Genomic DNA, 23,570 nt, shown 5'->3' with positions numbered 1-23,570 from the left:
AAAAAACTCAATCATAATACTTTGTTTATATTTATTTTTGCGCATGCATAATCATTACGTGTACACTTGATACAAGACATATATTGTGACATGATGTTTTTTATTTTGCAAAAATAAAACAAAAATGCAAACAACTGAATGCTTCAATTGCGTTGTGGAACATTGCACTGAGTACACAAAAAGCGGAATGGAATTAAAGCACTTCTCACACGACCCGCTTTTAATCAATTTAAAAACAAAAACAAAATATTGCAATTCTCCTGGAGTTCATATGGAAGCATATATATAGCTCAAAATACAAGGACTTCAGTTTTCTATGGCTATATATCCCTATGTGTTCTATTGACACAAAATTAAAACCATTAAAATTTACAATATTTCTACAAAGCAAAACAAATGCAACAAGTGTAGCTTGCTTCTAAATACTAAAAGGAGGTCATGTGAGTAGTCCTGGAACATCATTTTGTATTAATATTCATAACAGGATGGCAAAAGACCTGCACTTGAAGACGAACTGGATGAAAGCAGTGGTCATTCATTGTATCTTGAATAAGAGATGATTTCTTTGACATTTTGTTTTGCTGTTACATGTACATCTGAAACGTGTGCTGGCTTCTCTGCTATCTTATATTTTTTCTGATTTTTTTTGTTGTGTGTGCTAACATTCTTTTACCTTCCTTTCTTGTGTTCTAATGTGCAGGGAAAAAAAGTTCAAGTCCTCCTAGCTGTATTACGATCTTCTCAAAGAAATAGGCCTCATTCAAATTCAGCTGCTACAAGGTATAATAAGATAAAGACATAATTATGTGTCAGCATTAACTGTTTTAGCAACCTTTCCCTTGTGTATGCTTGTTTTTCTCATTTGCTTTCTGCTTCTCTTTCTTCTGAGCACACAATTTTAAATACTGGAAGTGTTCAAAAGACAAATGCTCCAACCATCCCAACAACCACAATATCCCAAAATAACTCTGGCTGTGTAAAATCTTCTTGGATCTGAGGCAAGCCACAATGTAATATGGCATCACAGTGCCTTTTTCTTTCAAAGACATGCACACTGTAGCTGCTTATTTACTCTGACGCCATGATCACATGTCTTGGACTCACGCAGGGCAACTCTTCCACAGAACATGAAAATCCAGACAGAGTTATTGCTGGAAATTGTCTTTAAACAGCTTCCAAATCCAACGTTCATAACAAGACAGGTGCAGGTCTTGCAAAACCAAAGGAGGAGATAACACAGATCAACCAAAGATCTTGAGCATAATAAATACAATTTGGCAATTATACATGTGCACAGATACAAATCAAGCTCTCTAAGACAAACTGTTTATTTATTTTATTTATTTGGTGTTTAACGTCGTTTTCAACCACGAAGGTTATATCGCGACGGGGAACGGGGGGAGATGGGATAGAGCCACTTGTCAATTGTTTCTTGTTCACAAAAGCACTAATCAAAAATTTGCTCCAGGGGCTTGCAATGTAGTACAATATATTGCCTTACTGGGAGAATGCAAGTTTTCAGTACAAAGGACTTAACATTTCTTACATAAGGCTTGACTAAAATCTTTACAAACATTGACTATATTCTATACAAGAAACACTTAACAAGGGTAAAAGGAGAAACAGAATCCGTTAGTCGCCTCTTACGACATGCTGGGGAGCATCGGGTAAATTCTTCCCCCTAACCCGCGGGGGGTAGACAAACTGTTACGATATACCGATGCAATACAAAAAATACACACACAAAGCAACCAGTCTTTCTTTTCTTTATTTGGTGTTTAACGTCGTTTTCAACCACGAAGGTTATATCGCGACGGGGGAAGGGGGGAGATGGGATAGAGCCACTTGTCAATTGTTTCTTGTTCACAAAAGCACTAATCAAAAATTTGCTCCAGTGGCTTGCAACGTAGTACAATATATTACCTTACTGGGAGAATGCAAGTTTCCAGTACAAAGGACTTAACATTTCTTACATACTGCTTGACTAAAATCTTTACAAAAATTGACTATATTCTATACAAGAAACACTTAACAAGGGTAAAAGGAGAAACAGAATCCGTTTGTCGACTCTTACGACATGCTGGGGAGCATCGGGTAAATTCTTCCCCCTAACCCGCGGGGGGTACAAAGCAACCAGTGAGTACAATTTGGCATGGGACTCCAACCAAGCAGAATAAAAGCATCAGCTAAAGCAAAGAAAACCTGTATGAAAAATAAGAACAATTGCACAAAGAAAAATTAAATGGTACAGATAAAAGTACCTTTGCTAGGATACTAGGACAAAATAAACAACTTTTTGATGTTAATGTTTTACAAATAAAAAAAAGTCTTCACCAGAAGAGTATCAATTCAAAACTTGTAATGCCAGGTTTGTAAACGCCTCCAAAACGAATGACTCACCAACCCACTTTCTTCACTGAAGAAGGAAAACAAATTAGGATTTAAAAATGTTTCTAAAGACACGTACATGCTCTCAGACATAAAAGGACAGAAATGAAAACATCAAATAGTACTGCTGTAATCTTTATACTGCACTTTGAACAGAACATGTCTCTTGCAACAGAAAAAGAAGGATGAGAGAAATATCAAACTTAACAAACCAACAATAACAAGTGTAACAAAACATTTAACAAGAACAAAGAAATACAAACACACAAGTAAACGTGAATGACATACATGAATATGTAAGTACACCGCATTAACTAGATTGCACAAAAGAGTGGTTGGTATATATTCCTTTCGCAAAACATATAGCAAGCCCCCAAAAAGTAGTTTGAACCAAAATATCAACAGAAAATCAGTCCGTGAAGAAGCAACATGTTTGCACATGTAAACACATACTTTGCACACCATAAAAAGTATGAATAGTAGATGCTTTCAGCAACACAAAATATCCATCAGACAAGAGAAAACTTGGAATGTATGAAAATGGATTTAAATCACACAATATGATATTCAGCATATTTTTTACAAAATTCTAATATCCATACACTCCTTTTAGCTATGCACTTCTTGGCCAGTAACTACTGAAGACAATAATATCGAGCACACAGAAAAAACTTCAGTTTATAAAATGGATAAAACTTAAAGTATAAAAACTCATCCATCCTTCATTGGCGCCTATTTCAAAACTTGTGTTGAAGATCTCCCGTGTATGGTTAATAATGTATAGGCACATGTGAGAAACACATTGTAAAACAAACAAAATAAAACTCTTTGTCCAAACTTTATTTTAATCGAAAACAAAGGAAGAAGAAGAAGAAAAAGAAGAAGAAGAAGATAATAGAATGGTAATTAAGTGAAAAAATAATTGTAAGACTAAATTAATGCTGACTCACTGACGTCTATAAGACAGATTCCTGAACAAAAATTAATGACATCATTGACATATCAGCAGAGTAAAATCTTTAATGAACAATAACAAAAATGCTGTTGGCAAGCAAATGAATTTGACAATAGAAAAAAACGAAATGTTTCTATCAATAGTCACATGGACCAAAAGACTGCTTTGAAGGTATCTCTGCAGCATGGTGACGGCAATCCTGTTAAGGAACCGCTGCAAATTAAATCCTGCTTAATTTTGTTTTTCTGTTAACAAAGCAAACTGCAACAGAAACTATTTTCTTTGTGGCGTAAGTATTTAATTTATAGCAACAATTCTGAGCAGATCATTCATTAGGAATTTCACACAGAGAATACTGAGATCAGTATGAGTCTATACCTGGTGCCAGGTTGTACATGCTGGAGGAAAGAGAATAGAGAGAAACAATGAAATTAAACTGAAGATTTGAGGGTGCAGGAGCAGGGTGATAGTTGCGAGAAGTGGGGGTGCACATGTAATTAAACTGAAGGGGAAGGGGAAAAAAGCAGCATGTACAATCCAAACCAAAAAAGTAATTCTGTACAAAAGAATACTTGCAGAAAACAGATCGATATGTTTAACCGGAAGACCCTTTTACATGGCAGGGCTATAGTTATGTTTAAAACGTGTTGAAACTTATACACTTAAAGAAAGAAGTATTCCCTTCATGAACTACAAATTTCTAATATAAATTCTACAGAATAACTATACCATCCTTTTCGGGGGACCCAAATGAGAACATCCACTTTTTGCATTATTTCCCATCTATTAATTCTATGCCCAAAACACTTTTCATGACCCTTTTCTTTTGGTGAATGTGGATAGCATAATTAAAAACCTAAAAAAAAAAAGAAATCTTTATAAAAAAAAATAACTTTGGTATATTCTGTTTCTATAACCTTTCTTGGTTTTTTTCTTAGTGAAGGAAAAGTTATCAGCAATGTATTTTCCTGTCTGTTAAAGGAATAAACTATAAATGTTTCAAAATCATACTGCCTTTCTTGGCCCCAAATACTGACAAAAAAAGCTGCATGAAAAACACAATTCAACATTTCAAACACCATTTCCACATGAAAAAATACCCCCACATCTGTCGATGCTTAGAGCAAACCACCCAACACCTGAACTTTACAAGAAAGCATGGACACAATGTTCAAGCATATAACGCATACATGCGCGCACACTTTATGTTGAGAACAACAAAAAACTCTGCATGCTAACACCGTCTCTTAAAACAGCAGAACAGGGATTGGAAGTGGTTCTTGCGTTAAAATATTGAGCTAGGTCTCGTTCCCAGCCAGATGAAACGAGAAGAAATGCTTGCAGGGACGTCAGGCGATGATGGCAGATGTGGCATCATGAGCAAGAGAATTACAACTTCAAAAACTCTTTTAATGCCTCGTCTTCCACTGCATTGTTGAATTTTTCATAGTCCTGCAAACACACACATGTAAAGAATACATTAAATTTGATAAATACACAACATGAAGTGCAAAGAAAATTAAAAACACGTAATGATGCTCACACATGAACATACACAAACTTGCATGTGCACACCCAGACAGAAAAACACATGACACTCACACTCACACAGACACTCTCTCACAGTCACACTGATGAAAAAGTAAAGAAAATCGTTTTACAAAGTGTCGAGAGACAGTCAAAATGCATATAGGTGAAAAACAGAAGTTTAGATGGACAGAATGTTCCTACTGCGACCACACAAGGCTTACGTGACTGGCCCCATTCCACATAGTTGCATTCTCAACACCTGGACCCATCCCTGCATGCCCCCTTGACCACAATTTGTATATGTCATGCCCAATTCACGGCATTGCTGAATTTCGTGGATTCTCACACAACAAGAAGAGCAAACGCTCGATCGAGTCACTTTCGCAGTTCTGAATATTATATGAGGCATCAGATGGACAGGAAGAAATTGCTATTCACAACACAATGAGTCACGTTCACATAAAATTTGAGCCCGGTCACTTTTATAGTTTCCGAGAAAAGCCCAACGTTAAGTTGTGTGTTGCCGAACAGAAAAGGCTAGTTATCTCCCTTGTTTTTCTGATAACGTTCGTAAAAGGCTACAGATGTAAATACTTTGATGTAAAGAATAATCCTACAAAGTTTCAATCACATCCGATGAACTTTGTCAAAGATATAAAATGTCTAATTTTTCCTTTGACGCTGACCTGTGACCTTGAAAAAGGTCAAAGGTCAACGAAACCATCGTTAAAGTGTAGAGGTCATTGGAGGTCACGACTAAACAAAATATGAGCCCGATCGCTTTGATAGTTTCCGAGAAAAGTCCAACGTTAAGGTGGTGTCTACGGACGGCCGGCCGGACGGCCGGCCGGACGGCCGGCCGGACAGACTAACACTGACCGATTACATAGAGTCACTTTTTCTCAAGTGACTCAAAAATTGCAAAACACTGCTCATTTGGCCAAATCGGCAGTATTTTGCCAAAAATAAGTAAGAGGCTTTTAAAACTTGCCCATTTTGCCAGCCTGTAACTTTTCATGTTACCAAAGCAAAGTGTTTACATTGCTTTAGCTTTCTATTACGATGTGTATGGTATGTGTTGGTCTGTGTCGAGCACAACTCCAAAAATGCACTTTTTGCCATAATTTATCGTTTATTGCAAAATCTATCCATTCTAGCATCTAGCTGTCTATGTGTGGTAAAACCCAGGGCATTTGAGAACCCAAATAGAATTCCAATTTAGTGAAATGGACAAGTTTTAGCTTTTACGCAAAATGCTGCCGATTTCACAAAATGAATGGGCAGCGTTTTCCCAATTACGCCAAAAAGGGCAAACATTGTTGCCGATTGCGCAATTTCAGTAATTCGGCACAACATATGCATTTGATCCCGTTACCGTGACTTCTGTGTTCACTCATTTCTTTCACTCTACTGATGTTTCAAGAATAAGGGTCTACTAGTAACCACTCAATAATACCCTCTTCACTCCAGCACTCTCTTTTACACCACCCCAACCCACACCCATGCTGAGCTCACATTCTCTTCTCCTTCTTTCCACTCTCCTTCCCTCCCTGTATCTTTTCCTGATGTTACAATTTGATTGAGCTTATCTGGCGTGAAATAAACAAATACTTATACCTCCTGTCATTCTCTTTTTTCTTTTTTGTGTACCCTAAGTATTCATTCTCTCCCTCATCCTGTGGGAAACAGATGGGGTGCCCTGCGATATTTCCCAGTTACACACATACACACACAAAATTGTAATCCCCATTAGCCCTCCCGTATCCTTAGTGGATAATGACATTGCCATTCATGAAACCCAGTTACGACCCGCCAAAGTCATGTGACAGCGGCAAAGTTAACCGACCTCCCTCTCGCCGCTACAATCGCTAGTGGCGTGATGCGGCCGGTATTCTATTGATGTTTGGACGTCTGTCCGCATGTTGTCTTACGCAATGGGACGCATCGCTGACCGTGCATCTCTCGGATTGTAGGGAAGCGTCGTGTGGCTGCCTTTTCCTTTGATCAAGATGTTTGTGCGCATGGGTACAGAGCAAGAAGTGAGGAAACAACGTTGATAGCTAAAGACCCTTTAACTTGGTGACGCGAATAGCAGTTAAAATCGGAATTTAGAGCGATATAGCTATCACTCTGATAGCCGCCAACATCAACTTAAATTTCACACTCAATGTGAATACAGTGTACGCCTCCAGTACATTGAGATTTACTTACCCCGAGGTAATCGCTCCCTCTGGCTAACTGGGGCGGAAGACACTTAGGATCGTTTGCTATCTCCCTCATCTTGATCAGCAGACTGGTGTCCGACGCGATGTCCACCTCCTCAAAGTCAATCTTCTTCCCTTCTAGGATCATCCTGATCTTCTGCTGTTGCCCCTTCACCTGTCAAACCATATTCATTTGCATTGTTGTCAGGCTGTTTAAGATGTGTGACTGACAAGTTTCTTGTTGTTTTCAAGTGCTTGCTTCGTTTTCATCTATGATTAATTATCCTATCTACCAATACATGTAATATATAATCGATATATCATTCCAATATATCTTTCCAAAATAAATATATATACATGTATATATCATCAGCACTTCTTCTTCTTGTCGTTCGCTGTTAGATCGTCAGTCCGGACTGCAGGGCGAAAATCCTCAGAACTGACAACACACAAAAACATGTTTGTGAGGGTGGGACAGGGGACTGGGGTTGGGCTAGGAATGAAAACAAGACTTTCTGAGCTCCTTAATGCAAGATGAAAACAGGCTTAACTAGGATGCAGTGACCTGTGTCCCCCACCAGTGACTTCTTTTATGGAGACACACTTTGATTTGTGTAGAACTAAACAGACGTACGTGTCTGTTCTGCATGGCTGATTGGTGACTGTACCATAGCGAGTTTGAGTACAAAATGAGGTATTAGTTGCTGGTTTGGTATAACACTGTGACCACTTTGATGTTGGTATAGGATGTGTATTACAATGTGCTGTGTACACTCCACATAAATAATCTACTCGTTTCATCCTCTTTAGTGGATGTTTTCACCACTGTATACTAAAAGCCTAACAAACCACTTTCTGGTTTAAATTAGACACAAAAATAGATTCTTTCTTTATTTGGTGTTTAACGTCGTTTTCAACCACGAAGGTTACATCGCGACGGGGAAAGGGGGGAGATGGGATAGAGCCACTTGTCAATTGTTTCTTGTTCACAAAAGCACTAATCAAAAATTTGCTCCAGGGGCTTGCAACGTAGTACAATGTATTACCTTACTGGGAGAATGCAAGTTTCCAGTACGTGTTTCTTACATACTGCTTGACTAAAATCTTTACAAAAATTGACTATATTCTATACAAGAAACACTTAACAAGGGTAAAAAGAGAAACAGAATCCGTTAGTCGCCTCTTACGACATGCTGGGGAGCATCGGGTAAATTCTTCCCCCTAACCCGCGGGGGGACACAACAAAAATAGATGTGCTCCCCAAACTCTCCCCTGTTTTTTAAACCACAGGCAACAATAAAAAAAAATCTGTTCGCAGTAGCATCCTAGATCCTGCATATATATATATATATATATAACCCTAAGTCTTGCTGATCTTGTATGGGCCACGCCACTGAAATGTCCTTTCCTGCCACTGAAATGTTGTTTCCCGGTTCTTCCTTTCTATTATTTTCTTTGACCATAGTATGCACTCTGGTGTGTGTGTGTGTGGGGGGGGGGGGGGGTGGAGCATTTCACCTGTGTTTACACACCTTTCCCTCGACCCGACCCGACCCCCAAACCAACACCATTACCCCATCCACAATCGTTTTTTTCTACCTTTTGGGAGTAAACCAGGCAGGGGTCACATGCAACCCTGCCTGTGGGTGTGTGTGTGTGCAAGTGTGCTTGTGTGTGTGTGTGTGTGTATGTGTGTGTGTATACATGTTTCTGTGAGTGTTGTGTGTGTGTGTGTGTGTGTGTGTGTGTGTGTGTGTGTGTGTGTACATCACTACATGTGAGTTTGTGTGTCTGTGTGAGTTTGTATTATATAATATGTACTTTAATATTGGGCAAACCAATGATGGCGCTAGTATTTTTTCAAACTGGTATGCAAACTTTTATGATGCAAACAGTCCAGAAAAAAACGGTAGGCAGGTCATTGGAACCAGTTTCAGTCCAACTCAGAGTACTGGTTTTAGTGTTTTACCAGCGAAAAAACTCCGGTAGTTCTAAAAATCAATCGGTAGGTCATACCAGCAGCCAATTTTGTTCAGGTATTTTCTCGTTTCAACCGGTAAAATACCGGTAATTACCGGTTTACGCCAATGCTGGCAAACTGTGCAGTGCATTACAGATCAAAGGCCGTATTTTAAGTAATAAAAAGCCCTATACAAACTGTTATGGTTACACGAAGGCAATCAAGAACATACAAGGAGACCACAGCAGCCAGACCTATCACAGTGAAAAAAAATTCACAACAGACCTATCACAAACAAAACTCTACAATTAACAGGTGTCGGCAATGTTGAAGAAACGTCAGCAGGCCTGAAAGTGGAGAGTATTTTACTCGCCATGGTAACTGGCGAGTAGAAATGTTTATCTACTCGCCAAATGCCAGTAAAGTTGCTGAAACAACTGTTGGTTTGGCTAGTAAAGTTTGCTCTCTGGCTAGTAACTTTTCAGAATCACTAGCCAAAGGGTGAAAGGCGAGTACACCATTTGTTGGACTTTCAGGGCTGGTCAGGCCACAGGCGGAAGGTATCGTCCACTGGACTACTACTATCACAGAAAGACTATCTGTGATAGTAGTAGTCCAGTGGACGATACCTTCCGCCTGTGGTCAGGCTATAAAAAGCCGGCGCTCTTCAATGCAAGGCCAACAACTGCAGAGCCTGCTGTGAAGGTTGACGCAGTAGTCTCCCTGTTACATTCGCTCCCGTTTGAATTAACTTTGTCCCCAAAGTTCCGAACCCAGGATCGATCCGCTTACCTAAGCGACCAGTCCCTTCAAGGTTCGTCTGAATTGGAACAGCACAGAAATGCACCAGTGGCTTTACGCCGTTACCGGTCATACCATGTCGAGTCCCATCCTTGCTCGCAGCGCCAAATGTAACCGAGTGTCGGAACACAACAATCACCTTTGGAGGCGAAGTCCAGCCATGCGTTGCTCAGAATCACAATAGCCCGCCCAGAGAAAAGTCGCTCTGGATTGGTCTAGATGCAACGGGCTCACAACGAGGCAAATCGTTTCACGATGGCGACAAAGAAAGCACGATTGCTGCGAGATATGAAAAAAGTTGTACTTCTTAAACTAGTAGACGATTCGGTCAGTGAAATCGTCAGAGAGAATGTAGTTATGATGGGAAATTTAGCTGGGGTAGTCCCTGAACCTTGAAAAGCGGTGGATCCCTCGGGTCACGTCGAAAACCACGCCAAGAAGATCGAAACACGCTACACGGCATCGCGGCGGGTGGTGGGCGAGCATATATACCAAAGCCGCTCGCCGAGTGCTTCGCGAGCGCTTTCCTGCACTGCCCTAAGAAACGGCCTTTTGTCATTCGCACTGCGAGCGACCCGTGGCGAACCGCTCTGGGCAACTCGTCTCAGGTCGAGCAAATAACTCGTGCTCTTCAAGGCAGACAACTGCAGAGCCTGCTGTGAAGGTTGATGCAGTAGTCTCCCTGTCACATTAGGTTTGGGAGAGAGGGAGAGATCTAGAGAGAGAGAACGAAAGAGAGGAAATCGCCTGGATAGCTTGTCATTAATTTAATGCATAATGGTGCAGTCAATTTCGTAACAGACCAGAACATTGTTCAGAAGGGTACACTCTACATGTAGTAATTTAAAGACCGACTGAAAGGTGAACTTACGGTTCAAGAGAAGGGACAGGTCTGAATTACTTCAATCGCACAGCAAGTGCAGTACATGTACTTTAAAGCCAACCCGGTTTAATATCTGTTTAATCAAGTTGTAATGTTTACATGGCAATTTTTCTCCCAAACCCAACTGGTGTCTTTGTTGGCTTGCTGAACCCATCACCCTCCATGCGTGACGTGTAGGTGCATGTGTGTGTGTGTATGTGGGTGGGGGGTGGGGGGGGGACACGGTCTCTTTTGTGTTGGAGCATTTGTTTCTGTTAAAACAAAGCTATAGGAAAGTACAATCATATTCATGGAACAATGACAGCACGGTCCACAACGCTAATAACTTAGAGATTGACAAACAGACTGACAGACATGCAATATATAGGCCATTCTCTTTGCATAAAGATTGCACCACATAAAAAAAATCAGACATGAACAAACTGCTGTCTTGTGCAATCCATAGATTTTTTGCACCAGTTGTCCACTGCTTCCTTGCTATTTTTTTCCTTATCCTTGTTCTTGTCAAAGCACTTTAATATCGCAAGCACAGTTGATTATAAATTAATAAGGACACAGCTGTCATCAAGTCCTAAAACTGGTGACTAATATGAGTACAGGCACCATAAAAATAACTAATAATTTTCCTTCACTCACAATTTATACAAATCTTTGCTCTTTTTAAAAAATTAAATGTGAAGCAACTCTGTGTTTGCCCTCTGAAAATATTAGCAATTTTTTTTAATTAAGCCATGTGAAATGTTGGCATTTTTTTTTACACAGAACAGATTTAAAATTATGAGGTCTACATTGCATGCTCTTTCATGGGCCAACGGACTGAAATGTGTGTGCTTGTACATGTACACGCACATCATGTATAACATGTATGCATGTACACTCTTCAAAAAAAGCTAAGGATCACTTTTTTACAAGCACGCCACACAAAACAGACAAGACCGAATTCTTTCATTTTTTAAAAATTATATAATTGAACAACCAAGGAGTAATGATAAACAAAGCAAAGATCGAACGCGTGTGCTTGTACTTGTACATGTACATGCACATGTATAACATGTATGCATGTACACTCTTCAAAAAAAGTTAAGGATCACTTTTTTACAACCACGCCACACAAAACAGACAAGACCAAATTCTTTCATTTTTTAAAAATTATATAATTGAACAACCAAGGAGTAATGATAAACAAAGCAAAGATCAAACGCGGCAGCTGACAATTTAGCTAGAGTGTGTCAAACGTGACAACCCTCGAAAATGGAATTCATAACAATGTGAATCAGTGTCAATAACGCGTGTGCCCTCCGTTGTGTGCCAGGCATTCAACACATCGTTGGCGCATGGAGTGGATCAGGTTGCATATGAATGCTCTGGGAACTCCATTCCACTCCTGCTGGAGCCATTGCAGCAGCTGACCCAGATTGGCAGGAGGAGGGTGATATTGTTGCTGTACTATACCCCATGACAAAGCTCGTCCCACATGTGCTCTATGGGGTTCAGGTCCAGGCTGTTGGCTGGCCACAGCATCCTGTTGACCCTGGCCTGCTGGATGAAGGTGATTACAGCTGCAGAGTGATGGGGAGGTGCGTTGTTGTCATCCTGAAGAATCGCAAGAGGGCCGATCGCTTGGAGGGATGGAACGACCAGGGGTTGCAGGATCTCATTCTGGTAGCGGACACCGGTCAAGTTGGTACAGAGGTGTCCTTAGACATGTGCTGATCCTTCCCCAGACCATCAAAGAGCAGGGTCCCCACTGGTTTTTAGAAACAAAATTCCATGACTTTTCCATGACTTTCCATGAGCCTCAATAACATTTTCCATGACTAGATCCACAGGTCGCCATTTCCGAACACGCAAACTTTTTACGTCTTAATTGTCACTGCCAGTTTTGACACTGGCTTGCTTTGCACTGAATTTGAGTCAGTTTCTACGCAGTGTCTCTTCGACAAACAAGTCAAGCATTTGCTACGCAGTCAGATTATCGGTAATGTTTGCTGGTCCTGTCATTTCACTAAACTGGACCACAGGCGGAAGGTATCGTTCACTGGACCACTACTTTCTTAGAAAGACTTTCTATGAAAGTAGTGGTCCAGTGAACGATACCTTCCGCCTGTGACTGGACCAGCCACTGTTTGTATCCATCTGCACTTTCGTAAATTCCCTTTCGTAACCGTCACTGTGACTTGACGAACTGTCATTTTTTTCACCGCGATACACAGTTCATTGCGGAGATCTTCCTTGGTAATTCGTTCCAATTCCGCATACTTTTTGTTGTCAAGAAACAACTCAAAAGAAAGTTTCAAACTCATCATCCTCCATCTTGCTTGTCGAAGCGCTAAAGTACTTTATCGATGCAAAAACAAAAGCAGAAAATTTCGACGAAACCGACTCAAATGCAGCGCAGACGACACGACGAGATAACGGAAGGAAGTGAGCCTCCGCCAAAACGCTGCTCAAGTGCCGTTAAAAATACCGTTATTCTCGTATGCAAATACGAACGAGAAGTTGGTCATACGAACAAGCCTTGTGCTGGCGACACAAATCGCTGCTAGCTGGCAGGGGGGGGGGGGGGGGGGGGGGCGCGGAATGGATGGGCTACGAAAATAGCCGCCGGCGTGCTAAAGGTTAATTTTTTTTCTTTCTTATTTTTGTTAAATTCCATGACTTTCCATGACTTTAATTGAAATTCCATGACTTTCCGGGCCTGGAAAATTAAAAATCAAATTCCATGACTTTCCAGGTTTTCCATGACCTGTACGAACCCTGAAAGAGCCTCCGCCAAAACGCTGTCATTCCAGAACAGCGCCTTCTGCGAAGCGCTCTCCGCGACGCCTCCACACTCGGATGCGACCATCAGCAGGTTCCAAGCAAAAGCGGGACTCATCTGTAAACAACACCTGAGCCCACTGCTGACGTTGCCACCTCACATGTTGAGTGCACCAGGCTTGGCGAGCTGCTCGGTGATTAGCAGTCAGGGTTGTTCCTCGGACTGGACGCCTTGCACGCAAGCCAAAGTTGTGTAAGCGGTTTCGGATCGTCTGACCACTAACAACAGTGTTGGTGGTAGCTTGTAGGTGTTGCCTAATGTTGTTTGCCGTAGCCATTCTTTGTTGCATGGCCTGCCTCTGAATGAAGCGATCCTCTCTTTGTGTGGTGACTCTGGGCCGACCAGAACGTTGTCGCTCCTGAGCTCTTCCAGTTGCTTGGAATCTCTGTTTGTTGATGATGACAGAGGGAGCCACTGCAACTGCAAGCCTCTGGGCCACTTGCCTGGCAGCAACGCTGTCTTGTAGCCATCCTATTGCTCTTCCTCTATCCAAATCGCTCAGTTTTCTTCGTGGGGGCATGTTGCTACTGTGCATAATTGTGTCAGCGTGTCAACCTTTAAACACAAGCTGGTGAGCGATGTTCATAGCCAGGACCCTGTTGTAGCACGTGCATCACAACCTTTTGCCCTGGCATGCGTTCCGCAAATTTCATGGGGCTATAAAAAACACCCTTTTTCTTCCAAAATGCAGAAGCTTTTGAGAAGTCCCACAAAGGGAAATAACTCTGCCTGCCAAACAAAATTCTAGGTCAAAACTCATTGTTCATTTGTTAATTCAAACACATTAATCTTTTAATTATCATGTGGATGTTTAATTTTTTGGCAATTTTTTTATAATTAGATCCGTTTTTTCAACCGATCCTTTACTTTTTTTGAAGAGTGTATACATGTATATAATGAGCCTGTGCCAAAACGTGGTCAGCAAGAAGATACCTACCTTTCAAGAATAATTTCTCTTTATGAAAGCAGCAAGTTACTAATAGCACCACTCCTTCTTAAAGTAAACCCTTCAGAGAGATCTTTCTTTCTTTATTTGGTGTTTAACGTCGTTTTCAACCACGAAGGTTATATCGCGACGAGGGAAAGGGGGGAGATGGGATAGGGGAAAGGGGGGAGATGGGATAGAGCCACTTGTTAAGTGTTTCTTGTTCACAAAAGCACTAATCAAAAAATTGCTCCAGGGGCTTGCAACGTAGTACAATATATGACCTTACTGGGAGAATGCAAGTTTCCAGTACAAAGGACTAAACATTTCTTACATACTGCTTGACTAAAATCTTTACAAACATTGACTATATTCTATACAAGAACCACTTAACAAGGGTAATAAGTGAAGAATTTTATGGGTGAGAAAAGGAAAGTAAAAGGACTTTGGGGAGGCAGAAATAGAGAAGAAACAAGAAAAAGATCCTAATTAGGTTCACGGCATCGAGAGTGATGCAACCTTCTCTCAGAAATTAGTAGAGAAGGCTCCCCCATCCACCACCCGGGGGACGCGCCTCTACGCCAATTATGGGGCGCGAGGTTCAGAGAGATAGTACAGATAATTTCATCAGTTTTTATCAATTGGAAGGTCTTGAAAAGGTTATTAGAATGCCCCAAAATGACAAAATCCGACACTTTCAAAGTGGGACATTTGACACATATATAGCTACTTCATTGTTTTGTAAGAGCATGTATGCTCATTGGAAATTAAATTTCTTGATTGTATTTCTATGAGTGTATAATGAGGATTTGCTCAAATGAGTTTGCACCCAAAACATGTTCCCAGCGAAGCTGGAGGTATCCCACATTATCACATACTGTAATCGACTTGAGAAATGTTCACACCGGTAATACATGATAAAGAAGGATTCTTTGTGCCCGGCTACGTGCTACAGTTGGAGATGGAAGTTCACCAAAAATTGGGACCATACTAACAAAAATACGGTGGGTGCGATAGTCGCCCCCATTTTTTCAGCAAACGCCACCCAAGGCCGCTTTGGACGCGTAGAAATTCTGTACTTTCCAAGTCTATTTTTGTGTGGTTGTTCAAGACTATGGATAAAGCTCGCGTGAGAAGATTACGTCACGGTCAAAAGTCTTTGACGTCAATTATTGCATCATGACGTCATGCCTCCCTGTAGTCTTTCTCTCTCGCGCAGTGTGTGTGTTTGTGTTCATTTTGAGCACATGTGTTAGTGTTACTGTGTGTGTGTGTGTGTGTGTGTGTGTGTGTGTGTGTGTGTGTGTGTGTGTGTGTGTGTGTGCGCACGCGTGCATGAGTCTGTAGTCATATGTGTGTGGTGTGTGTGTGTGTGTGTGTGTGCGCGTACGCGTGCATGAGTCTGTACTTGTGTGTGTGTGAGTGTGTGTGTGGGCATAAGTGTATGTGTGTGCGTGTATGTGTGTTTGCTTGTAAAGGTGTGTATGTCCATATGTGCGTATGGGTGTGTGTTTTGTGTGTATGAAGTTTTTGTGAGAGAGTGAGTGAGTGCGTGTATGTGACTTGGGGTGTGTGCGTGGGTGTGTGTGTGTGTGTGTGTGTGTTTGAGAGAGAGAGAGAGAGAGAGAGAGGAGAGAGAGAGAGAGAGGAGAGAGAGAGAGATAGAGAGAGGAGAGAGAGAGAGAGAGAGAGAGAGAGGTTTGTCTTTCGCTGGGGTATGCAGTGCCTTGGCGTTGCACATCTACTTAATTTAATATTTATGAAAAATTTGAGTTTTAAAAGTGGCGTGTCAACTGTAACGGTTCATGTCCTAAATTTCTCAAATTTAAGACTACAATTTTCTTATTTAATTATATATATTTGATAGCTTTCAGTACATTAACATCAAGAAAAGAGCCTTTACATTGAAGCCTCATGACAAAAGAAAAACTCAGATGTCATTTCTACACTCTTATTTTTGAAATTTCAAATATTTTATAATTACTGTGTCTTTTTCAGTTTTTGTTACAATTGACCATTTTTATTATTATTATATTATAGTGAGTATTTCTACGCACATACCCTCCCAGAGGGAGGCTCATGGCGTTTACAATATGCCGTGTGAGATGGAAATTTTTACACAATATATCACGCATTCACATCGGCCAGTAAATCTCAAGCGTGTTAGGCGAGTATATACTTTTCACGGCCTATTATTCCAAGTCACACGGGTATTTAGTGGACATTTTTATATGTCTATACAATTTTGCCAGGAAAGACCCTTTTGTCAATCGTGGGATCTTTAACGTGCACACCCCAATGTAGTGTACACGGGACCTCGGTTTTTCGTCTCATCCGAAAGACTAGCACTTGAACCCACCACCTAGGTTAGGAAAGGGGGGAGAAAATTGCGGCCTGACCCAGGCCTGAACACGCAACCTCTCGCTTCCGACCGCAAGTGCGTTACCACTCGGCCACCCACCATTTCCTTATAAAATTCACAATTTGTTTCCTCTCTTTTGAATTACAGTTTAAAATGATAGCTTTTATTCACACCTGCCTGAACAAAACTTAGTTGAAGGGCATATGTAGTTATTTTAGGCTACAAAATAAAATATTTGTACTGTGTCCTCTTTACAGAACCGTTACGATTGACATACGGTACTGTGTCTTCAGCAGGCCGTTACGCTTGACACACAAAAGTCTAAAAATCACCCAAAGCAGCATGTGTCTTGCTTCCCCTTTTGCACAGTTCCTGAGGTTGGTATTCTTAATGATAATTGAGAAAGATTTCAATGTGGTGTCTTGATGTCTTGTCACAGCAGTTATTCATTGTTCGGGACATTTTTAATGTTTTCCGGGACATGTTACAGTTGACACACAAAATTTGAAAACTCATCCTGTGTATGTTTCTCCTGGCTCATTTTGTATTCAAACAATAAGTATGAGTTACTTATTACTAATTTTATCCAAAATTACATCTTTTTTTTTAAATAAGTGATTAATATGCTTTGAAACAAAATTTCATGTCTCGTTACGAGTGAGACACAAATATGAGTATCTTACTCTTAGTAATCAGAATAGAAATCCAACTAAGTTTGGATACCAAAACATTTACAATGCCATAAATACAACATAGCTTCTTAAACTTTTGCTCTGAAACTATTTTTGCGTTTGTGAGAAGAAAATTTTGACTTGTTATGTGTCAATCGCAACGGAAGACACATCATTTTTTTAGTCCAGCAGTCTCAGCTATGTGAGCAATAGCAATATATCCTCAGCTTACGTACAATGCATGTGGTCAAGGCTCTGGAGGTGACTCCAATGAGTGTGACATGCAAGAACAAATTTCAATGTTATTACAAGCTGACAATTTCCTGACAATTTACTAGGTATGGTCATGCTAAACTTCTACGAAAAATGTTTTTCACACTTGAGCCATCGTTTAGATGTATTTACAAAAATAATATCAATGTTCAAACACAACATGACGCCATCACAATTTCAGATTCAGGCAATTTAATGATCCAAGAACAAACAAAAAGAAATGTTGGTGGTGTTTCTTTATTGCTAGACCACACATCCATCAATACAAACAAGATAAGCAGGTAAGAATCTCTAATTGGGTCAAATACCTGAGCTTGAAATTGCTTAAACATAACATGACACCAAAACACTAAGTCAAAATGCAGCATGGAGTTCAAAGACAAAATACTATCAATACTAAGTCCAAAACAGAAAACATAGATAATGTTTGTGTGTCTCCAAAATATCATAATGAAAATACTAATTATAGTCATCAAATTAAATCAATAATAGAGCCATCCTTCACTGGATGCTGCGTAATACCCGAAAATGCCAAAAATTAAACCAAGAACACGCCCAAATCAATTATTTTGGCATTAAATAATAATAAAACATTGTTACATACATTATTTCCTTTGCCAAAAAAAAAAAAATTGGTTGTGGTACCTTGTCTTTAAATGAGAGGGAAAAAAGAAAAAGTAGCCATGCTTGAACATAACATGACGCCGTGACAAAAGATAAACTTACATCATCTGGAGCTATAGATGCAAATAAAATATCAAATTCAGAAGCCATTGTGTGCATAGCGTTGGTAGCTACATTGCACAGTTAACTGCATAGCCAAGTCACAACCTTAGAAAAGTTATTCTGAAATTAAAACACTTAAACATAACTTGACGCCATGAAACATAACATGACGCCGTGACACAGTCTTAATCAGGCTAAAGTGGCAAAACCAAACATAATGAAAGAACAGGAGGACAGCTATCTACATGCAGCGATGGTAGGTAATTATTAGCCACCAAATAATCTGATGTGTAAACTTAATCTTTTATGTTTGCACAGAAAATTTGCTGTTTGAGCATAACATGACGCCATGAAACATAACATGACACCGTGACAAAAGATAAAATTACATCCTCTGGAACTATGGGTGTAAGTAAGCCATCCAATTCAGATGCCATCGTGTGCACATAAAAGGCTGCTACAGAGCTAAGTTTACTGAATAGGCGAGGGGCAACCTTAGAAAAAGTTTTTGTACCATGAAAAAATGCCCAAACATAACTTAAGACCATGTTCAAACCAATTAAAAGGAAAAAAATGTATAGTCTACATTTACCTGTACAAAATGCTAGATAAAAAGGAAAGCTAGATGAAATTAGACTAAGAAACTATAAAAATTAAACTCAATATTACACTACAACACTGTGACAGTTCAAGCTGACACCGATGTGTTATGTTGTGTTTGGACATGGATCACACTAACTACAACAAAAACGTGGTTTCTATGGGGGGGAAAGTTATTTGAAACAGATAATATCAATATTAAATTCTACATCTGTTTTTCTTTACCAAAAATAAAATAAGTAAAAAACCGAGTGCCCAAACCTAACATTACACCAGCCGTGGCAGCAGAGATCGACTGTGCATAGCGTCAAGTTATGTTTGGACATAAAACTAGCACTCGGCGATTAGACACAATAAGGGTCTACAAGTTCAGACCCAATGATGATGTTAATGCATAGTATTCAATCTGCCACAAAAATTAGTGTATGTTAGAAGACATTTAGTTGAACGAGTTTAAACATAACGCTGACGACCTCGGACTTGGTGTAAAGTTGCGTTTGATCTCCTGCATCCCATAATATCAACCACGTATCTTGTAAATCGCAGTAAATGACTTTTAGGGGTACTTCACGAAGTGATCATGAAGGGATGCATCATTGATGGTTGAAAACGTACTTTGCTCTATCAAACCAAAAACGCAACAGTGACACCACATGATCGGCATGAATGCACATGACAAAGCAAAAATTGACAAATGTAGGAACGAAGGAAAGTGTTGATGAAAGCACAATTATTCAGACAGGATCTCTAGTTTTATCAGAGAAACAGAACTCAGCACTCGAAAGCCTAATGTGGTCATTACTTCATATTCTATCCATAATTTCGCTGGATTTGCACAAACTCAACAAATGACGCCAAAATAAAAACCTTACCTTTCGGCGTCCATCGCGCGCTTTGTCTTCAAATGGCGCAATATTCTAAATTGGAGTGGTTTTCACTTCCATGCCGGATTAATCTCCAAAAAATGGAGTGAAAAATACACATACATTGTTCCTTTTTCGTGTCCAAACGCAACGGTTTGTTGACACCATATCGCTTCCGCAAAATCAATGTAAATTTCTTGCTGCATCAGAGTTTAAAATGTTCGCTTGCTGATTAATCCAAGAACTAAAACATAAAATCTTTCAGATTAGAGGTTAATTACGTGTGTTGGATGCGGATATTTCTTTCAAGTTAACATCGATCGCTATCACCCAAACATGACACCACGCGTTGTGTTTGAGCACGATTGATGACGCTCTATATAAACAAGAAACGAACAAATATTTGACACGCACGTAACGTCAATAGGAATTGATAACGTTTTAAGAATTCAGAAATCAATAAATTGACTCTTGATTCGATCTTGTTATGGTGAAAAATGCCGTCTGAAGTGACACACAGGTATGTCTGTCACGTTTTTCTTCCACCACGATCGTCGATTTTTCATTAAAAAAAATTGTTTTTTAATGACAGAAAGCAAGTTTAACTAATTTTATGTCATCACACGAAGCTTTGATTATATAAGAACAAGTGACAACAGTTTGATTTCATTAATTCTTTATCTTCAACCTTAGAATCGCAGTCAAAAATGCCAACTGGTGATTTCTGCACTCGAGCCACCTCCTGAGCCTTGACCATGTATACATGTATAAAAATGTGATTTTGAGCCATTTAACACTTTTTAAGAACAAAATATTAAGCATAGTACTGTGTCCTGCGTTACAGTTGACACACATAAATAAAATCAAGCTTTGTCCTGGCATTATCAAAAAGGTATGCTACCAGTTATCTTTTAACTGTCAAAAACAGAATCCTAAAACAGTCAAAATGACTATATATTAAATTTGCAAAGCTCTGTTTGCATTCTGAATTTTGCATGTGAATGTCCCATTTCAAGGATCACCTTTTGGCACAGGCTCATATCAAACACACACCTGTGTGTTTGTGTGCATGCGTGCGTGCGTGTGTGTTGACCCATGTAGGTGTGTCTTCAAACATAAGCTTACATCTTTCTTAAATTGGTGAACGCCAGGGAAGCCACCTACAGGAACTACACCTACAGGGAATCCCACTCTTTTGGTCGATCAGCGTCAGTAGCACACACACACACACACACACAATAGTAAAGCTTGACAGTCAACTGTGTTTCACGCCTGCCTTTAAACCATCTGCCACCCGTGTAAGTAGCACGCACAGTGTGGGTGTGGAATGTGAGGAACGTGTTTTGGGTCACTCATACACACGACACTGACCCCGCGCCACTGAAGCATGAAATCCTCCCAAAATCCAGAATGATACTGCACGCATGTAACATTTCGCATACCGTTTGACAGAAAAAGAAACACAGCGAAGTACGAATGGCTATCAAAATGTCCAAAAACTTGTTCAATTCACAACCGGGTTCGAAGACCGGCGGGCGAATCAGTTCGTATCGTCTGCGGTGTAGGACCCGAAGCCTTGCAATACGACAACAAAGCAAAGACCCCACCCCTCAATTATTTGTTCGTCTGTCTCGCCGCTCACTGACTGAAAACGATAACGACTTACCTCTGTCGATGAAGACACAGAAGTCACGTACAACTGAATATTTGCGCTATCACCCATGATGGTAAAACTGTTACTCCGAAAGGAAAAATTCTCCAAGCGATATGAGCAAACGACTGTCTCTTCAAATCCACACAACACTTCCTGCCTTGTGTGGTGACGTCACACGTGATTGTCCCTCACCGCGCTGTCGCAGTGGTGTAGCGGTGTCGTGGAAAAGATAGCCTCTTGAAATTGCAATTTTGATTTGCACCGATGAAACCAAGCATCTGTTGCTAAGAAAAAGAAAAAAAAACGTCTTGTTTATGTAGTTCGGTAGTTTAAGAATCATTGGCCACGGTAATGTTGAACTTCAGCGTTGTAAATAGCTCACAATCCAGTGGTTTATTGATTTTGTTTTGATTTTTTTTATAAGTCTCAGTCTTTAAAAAGATACGCCAGCGACTGACCCCAAAAATCGACTTCGCTAAAATTTTGCTGATATTGTGTCTGTGATAATTTCAGAATGTGTTGAAACCAGTGTGAAAAAATGTTGAGAAATCAGAGACAAATTAGAGACTTTATGATACAGAATTTTTAACTGATATGATGACATGCCAAGAGTCAGATAAACGATGGTTGGGTAGCAATTGGACCTTAACTTGAAGGGGTATCGGACCGGTCAATTACAACCACAGGACCTATTTTGGAAGTGGTATTAATCCCTGGTTTACGTTTGTTGCAATGTTGTCTTTCTGTTTACATTATTGTAACGTGTCTTTCCGACATGTCTGGACCAGCGTTAGATCAGTTCAGTCTCGATTCGCATGAACATTTTTATATATAATAAAAAAAAACAAAGTCGCGTGAGGCGAAATTACTACATTTAGTCAAGCTGTCGAACTCACAGAATGAACTTGACTGACCGCACTGCAAGGCGGTGAAATTAAAAAGCCAGAATAGCGCGGTAGTGATTGCGCTGAGTGGGAAAGCCGCACCGCTTTTCGGTACCTCTATTCTTTCTAACTTTCTGAGGCACAGTAAGCCTCCCGTAAACCATCATCACAGATACTGTCAGGCTTCTACACACAGTACAAACACCATTTCATTACCCCCCGCGGGTTAGGGGGAAGAATTTACCCGATGCTCCCCAGCATGTCGTAAGAGGCGACTAACGGATTCTGTTTCTCCTTTTACCCTTGTTAAATGTTTCTTGTATAGAATATAGTCAATTTTTGTAAAGATTTTAGTCAAGCAGTATGTAAGAAATGTTAAGTCCTTTGTACTGGAAACTTGCATTATATTGTACTACGTTGCAAGCCCCTGGAGCAAATTTTTGATTAGTGCTTTTGTGAACTGACAAGAAACAATTGACAAGTCAGTGGCTCTATCCCATCTTCCCCCTTTCCCCGTCGCGATATAACCCTTCGTGGTTGAAAACGACGTTAAACACACAAAAAAAAGAAAAAAAGAAGAACCATTTCATTTAAACACTCACCGCTTGAGAACATTCTAGGTGCCCTCCGTAAAGAGCGAGCAATTTTCAAAGAATTTATTTTTGCGTAGTTTATCTTACCTCTGAGCCATCGTGAACCCGTGTAATCCAGTTTCCCTTTTTTTCACAATTTAGCCGCCAGTTTGTCATTTCAATGCAAATCTCTGTAAGCTTATCTGCAATAGCACGTTATTGTGTACCTTTGAATCTGAAATGCAACAGTGAACTGGCGCCAGGCAGCGTCGTCTGCTACGAGAAGTGCCACGACCTTGCGTGACCCTGCTTCCGGGCTATCTCTTTCATATTGTTCTGATCTTGTCTTGATGAAAAAAGATTTCTTTTATGATTTAAGAATGTTTGTGTAACAAACTGTCAATTTATTATTTAGATTTCAAAAGTTAGGTCAGAAGCGCAAAAAAGCACCGTCCGATTGTCTGACAGACAATCCGCAAAATTAATTCTTTGAAAATT

At 40.1% G+C, this 23,570-nt stretch overlaps 1 protein-coding gene across 1 annotated transcript; it reads right to left on the bottom strand.

Annotated features, from left to right (window-relative positions):
• Nucleotides 1-14: 14 nt before the first annotated feature.
• On the bottom strand, nucleotides 15-21,786 carry LOC138979031 (SH3 domain-binding glutamic acid-rich-like protein 3). Its single transcript, XM_070351850.1, has 3 exons — nucleotides 21,629-21,786; nucleotides 7,085-7,252; nucleotides 15-4,795 (listed from the first exon to the last, which is right to left on the bottom strand). Exons 1-3 carry the CDS (start codon nucleotides 21,683-21,685, stop codon nucleotides 4,733-4,735), a joined length of 288 nt encoding a protein of 95 aa, XP_070207951.1. The 5' UTR covers nucleotides 21,686-21,786; the 3' UTR covers nucleotides 15-4,732.
• Between the last annotated feature and the right edge of the window lie 1,784 nt (nucleotides 21,787-23,570).

The sequence above is a fragment of the Littorina saxatilis genome, linkage group LG10, assembly GCF_037325665.1.
Source record: "Littorina saxatilis isolate snail1 linkage group LG10, US_GU_Lsax_2.0, whole genome shotgun sequence".
Lineage (NCBI taxonomy): Eukaryota > Metazoa > Mollusca > Gastropoda > Littorinimorpha > Littorinidae > Littorina > Littorina saxatilis.
This window is presented reverse-complemented; position numbering and strand designations above follow the sequence as displayed.

Bases quoted from the DNA above. Each gene is read 5' to 3' on its own strand.
- LOC138979031 (XM_070351850.1), bottom strand. From the start codon at position 21,685: ATGGGTGATAGCGCAAATATTCAGTTGTACGTGACTTCTGTGTCTTCA. The intron at 7,253-21,628 runs GTAAGTCGTTAT...ATGGTTTGACAG, and splicing joins CTGTGTCTTCATCGACAGAG to GTGAAGGGGCAACAGCAGAA. The intron at 4,796-7,084 runs GTAAGTAAATCT...GTGTGTTTGCAG, and splicing joins GAGGGAGCGATTACCTCGGG to GACTATGAAAAATTCAACAA.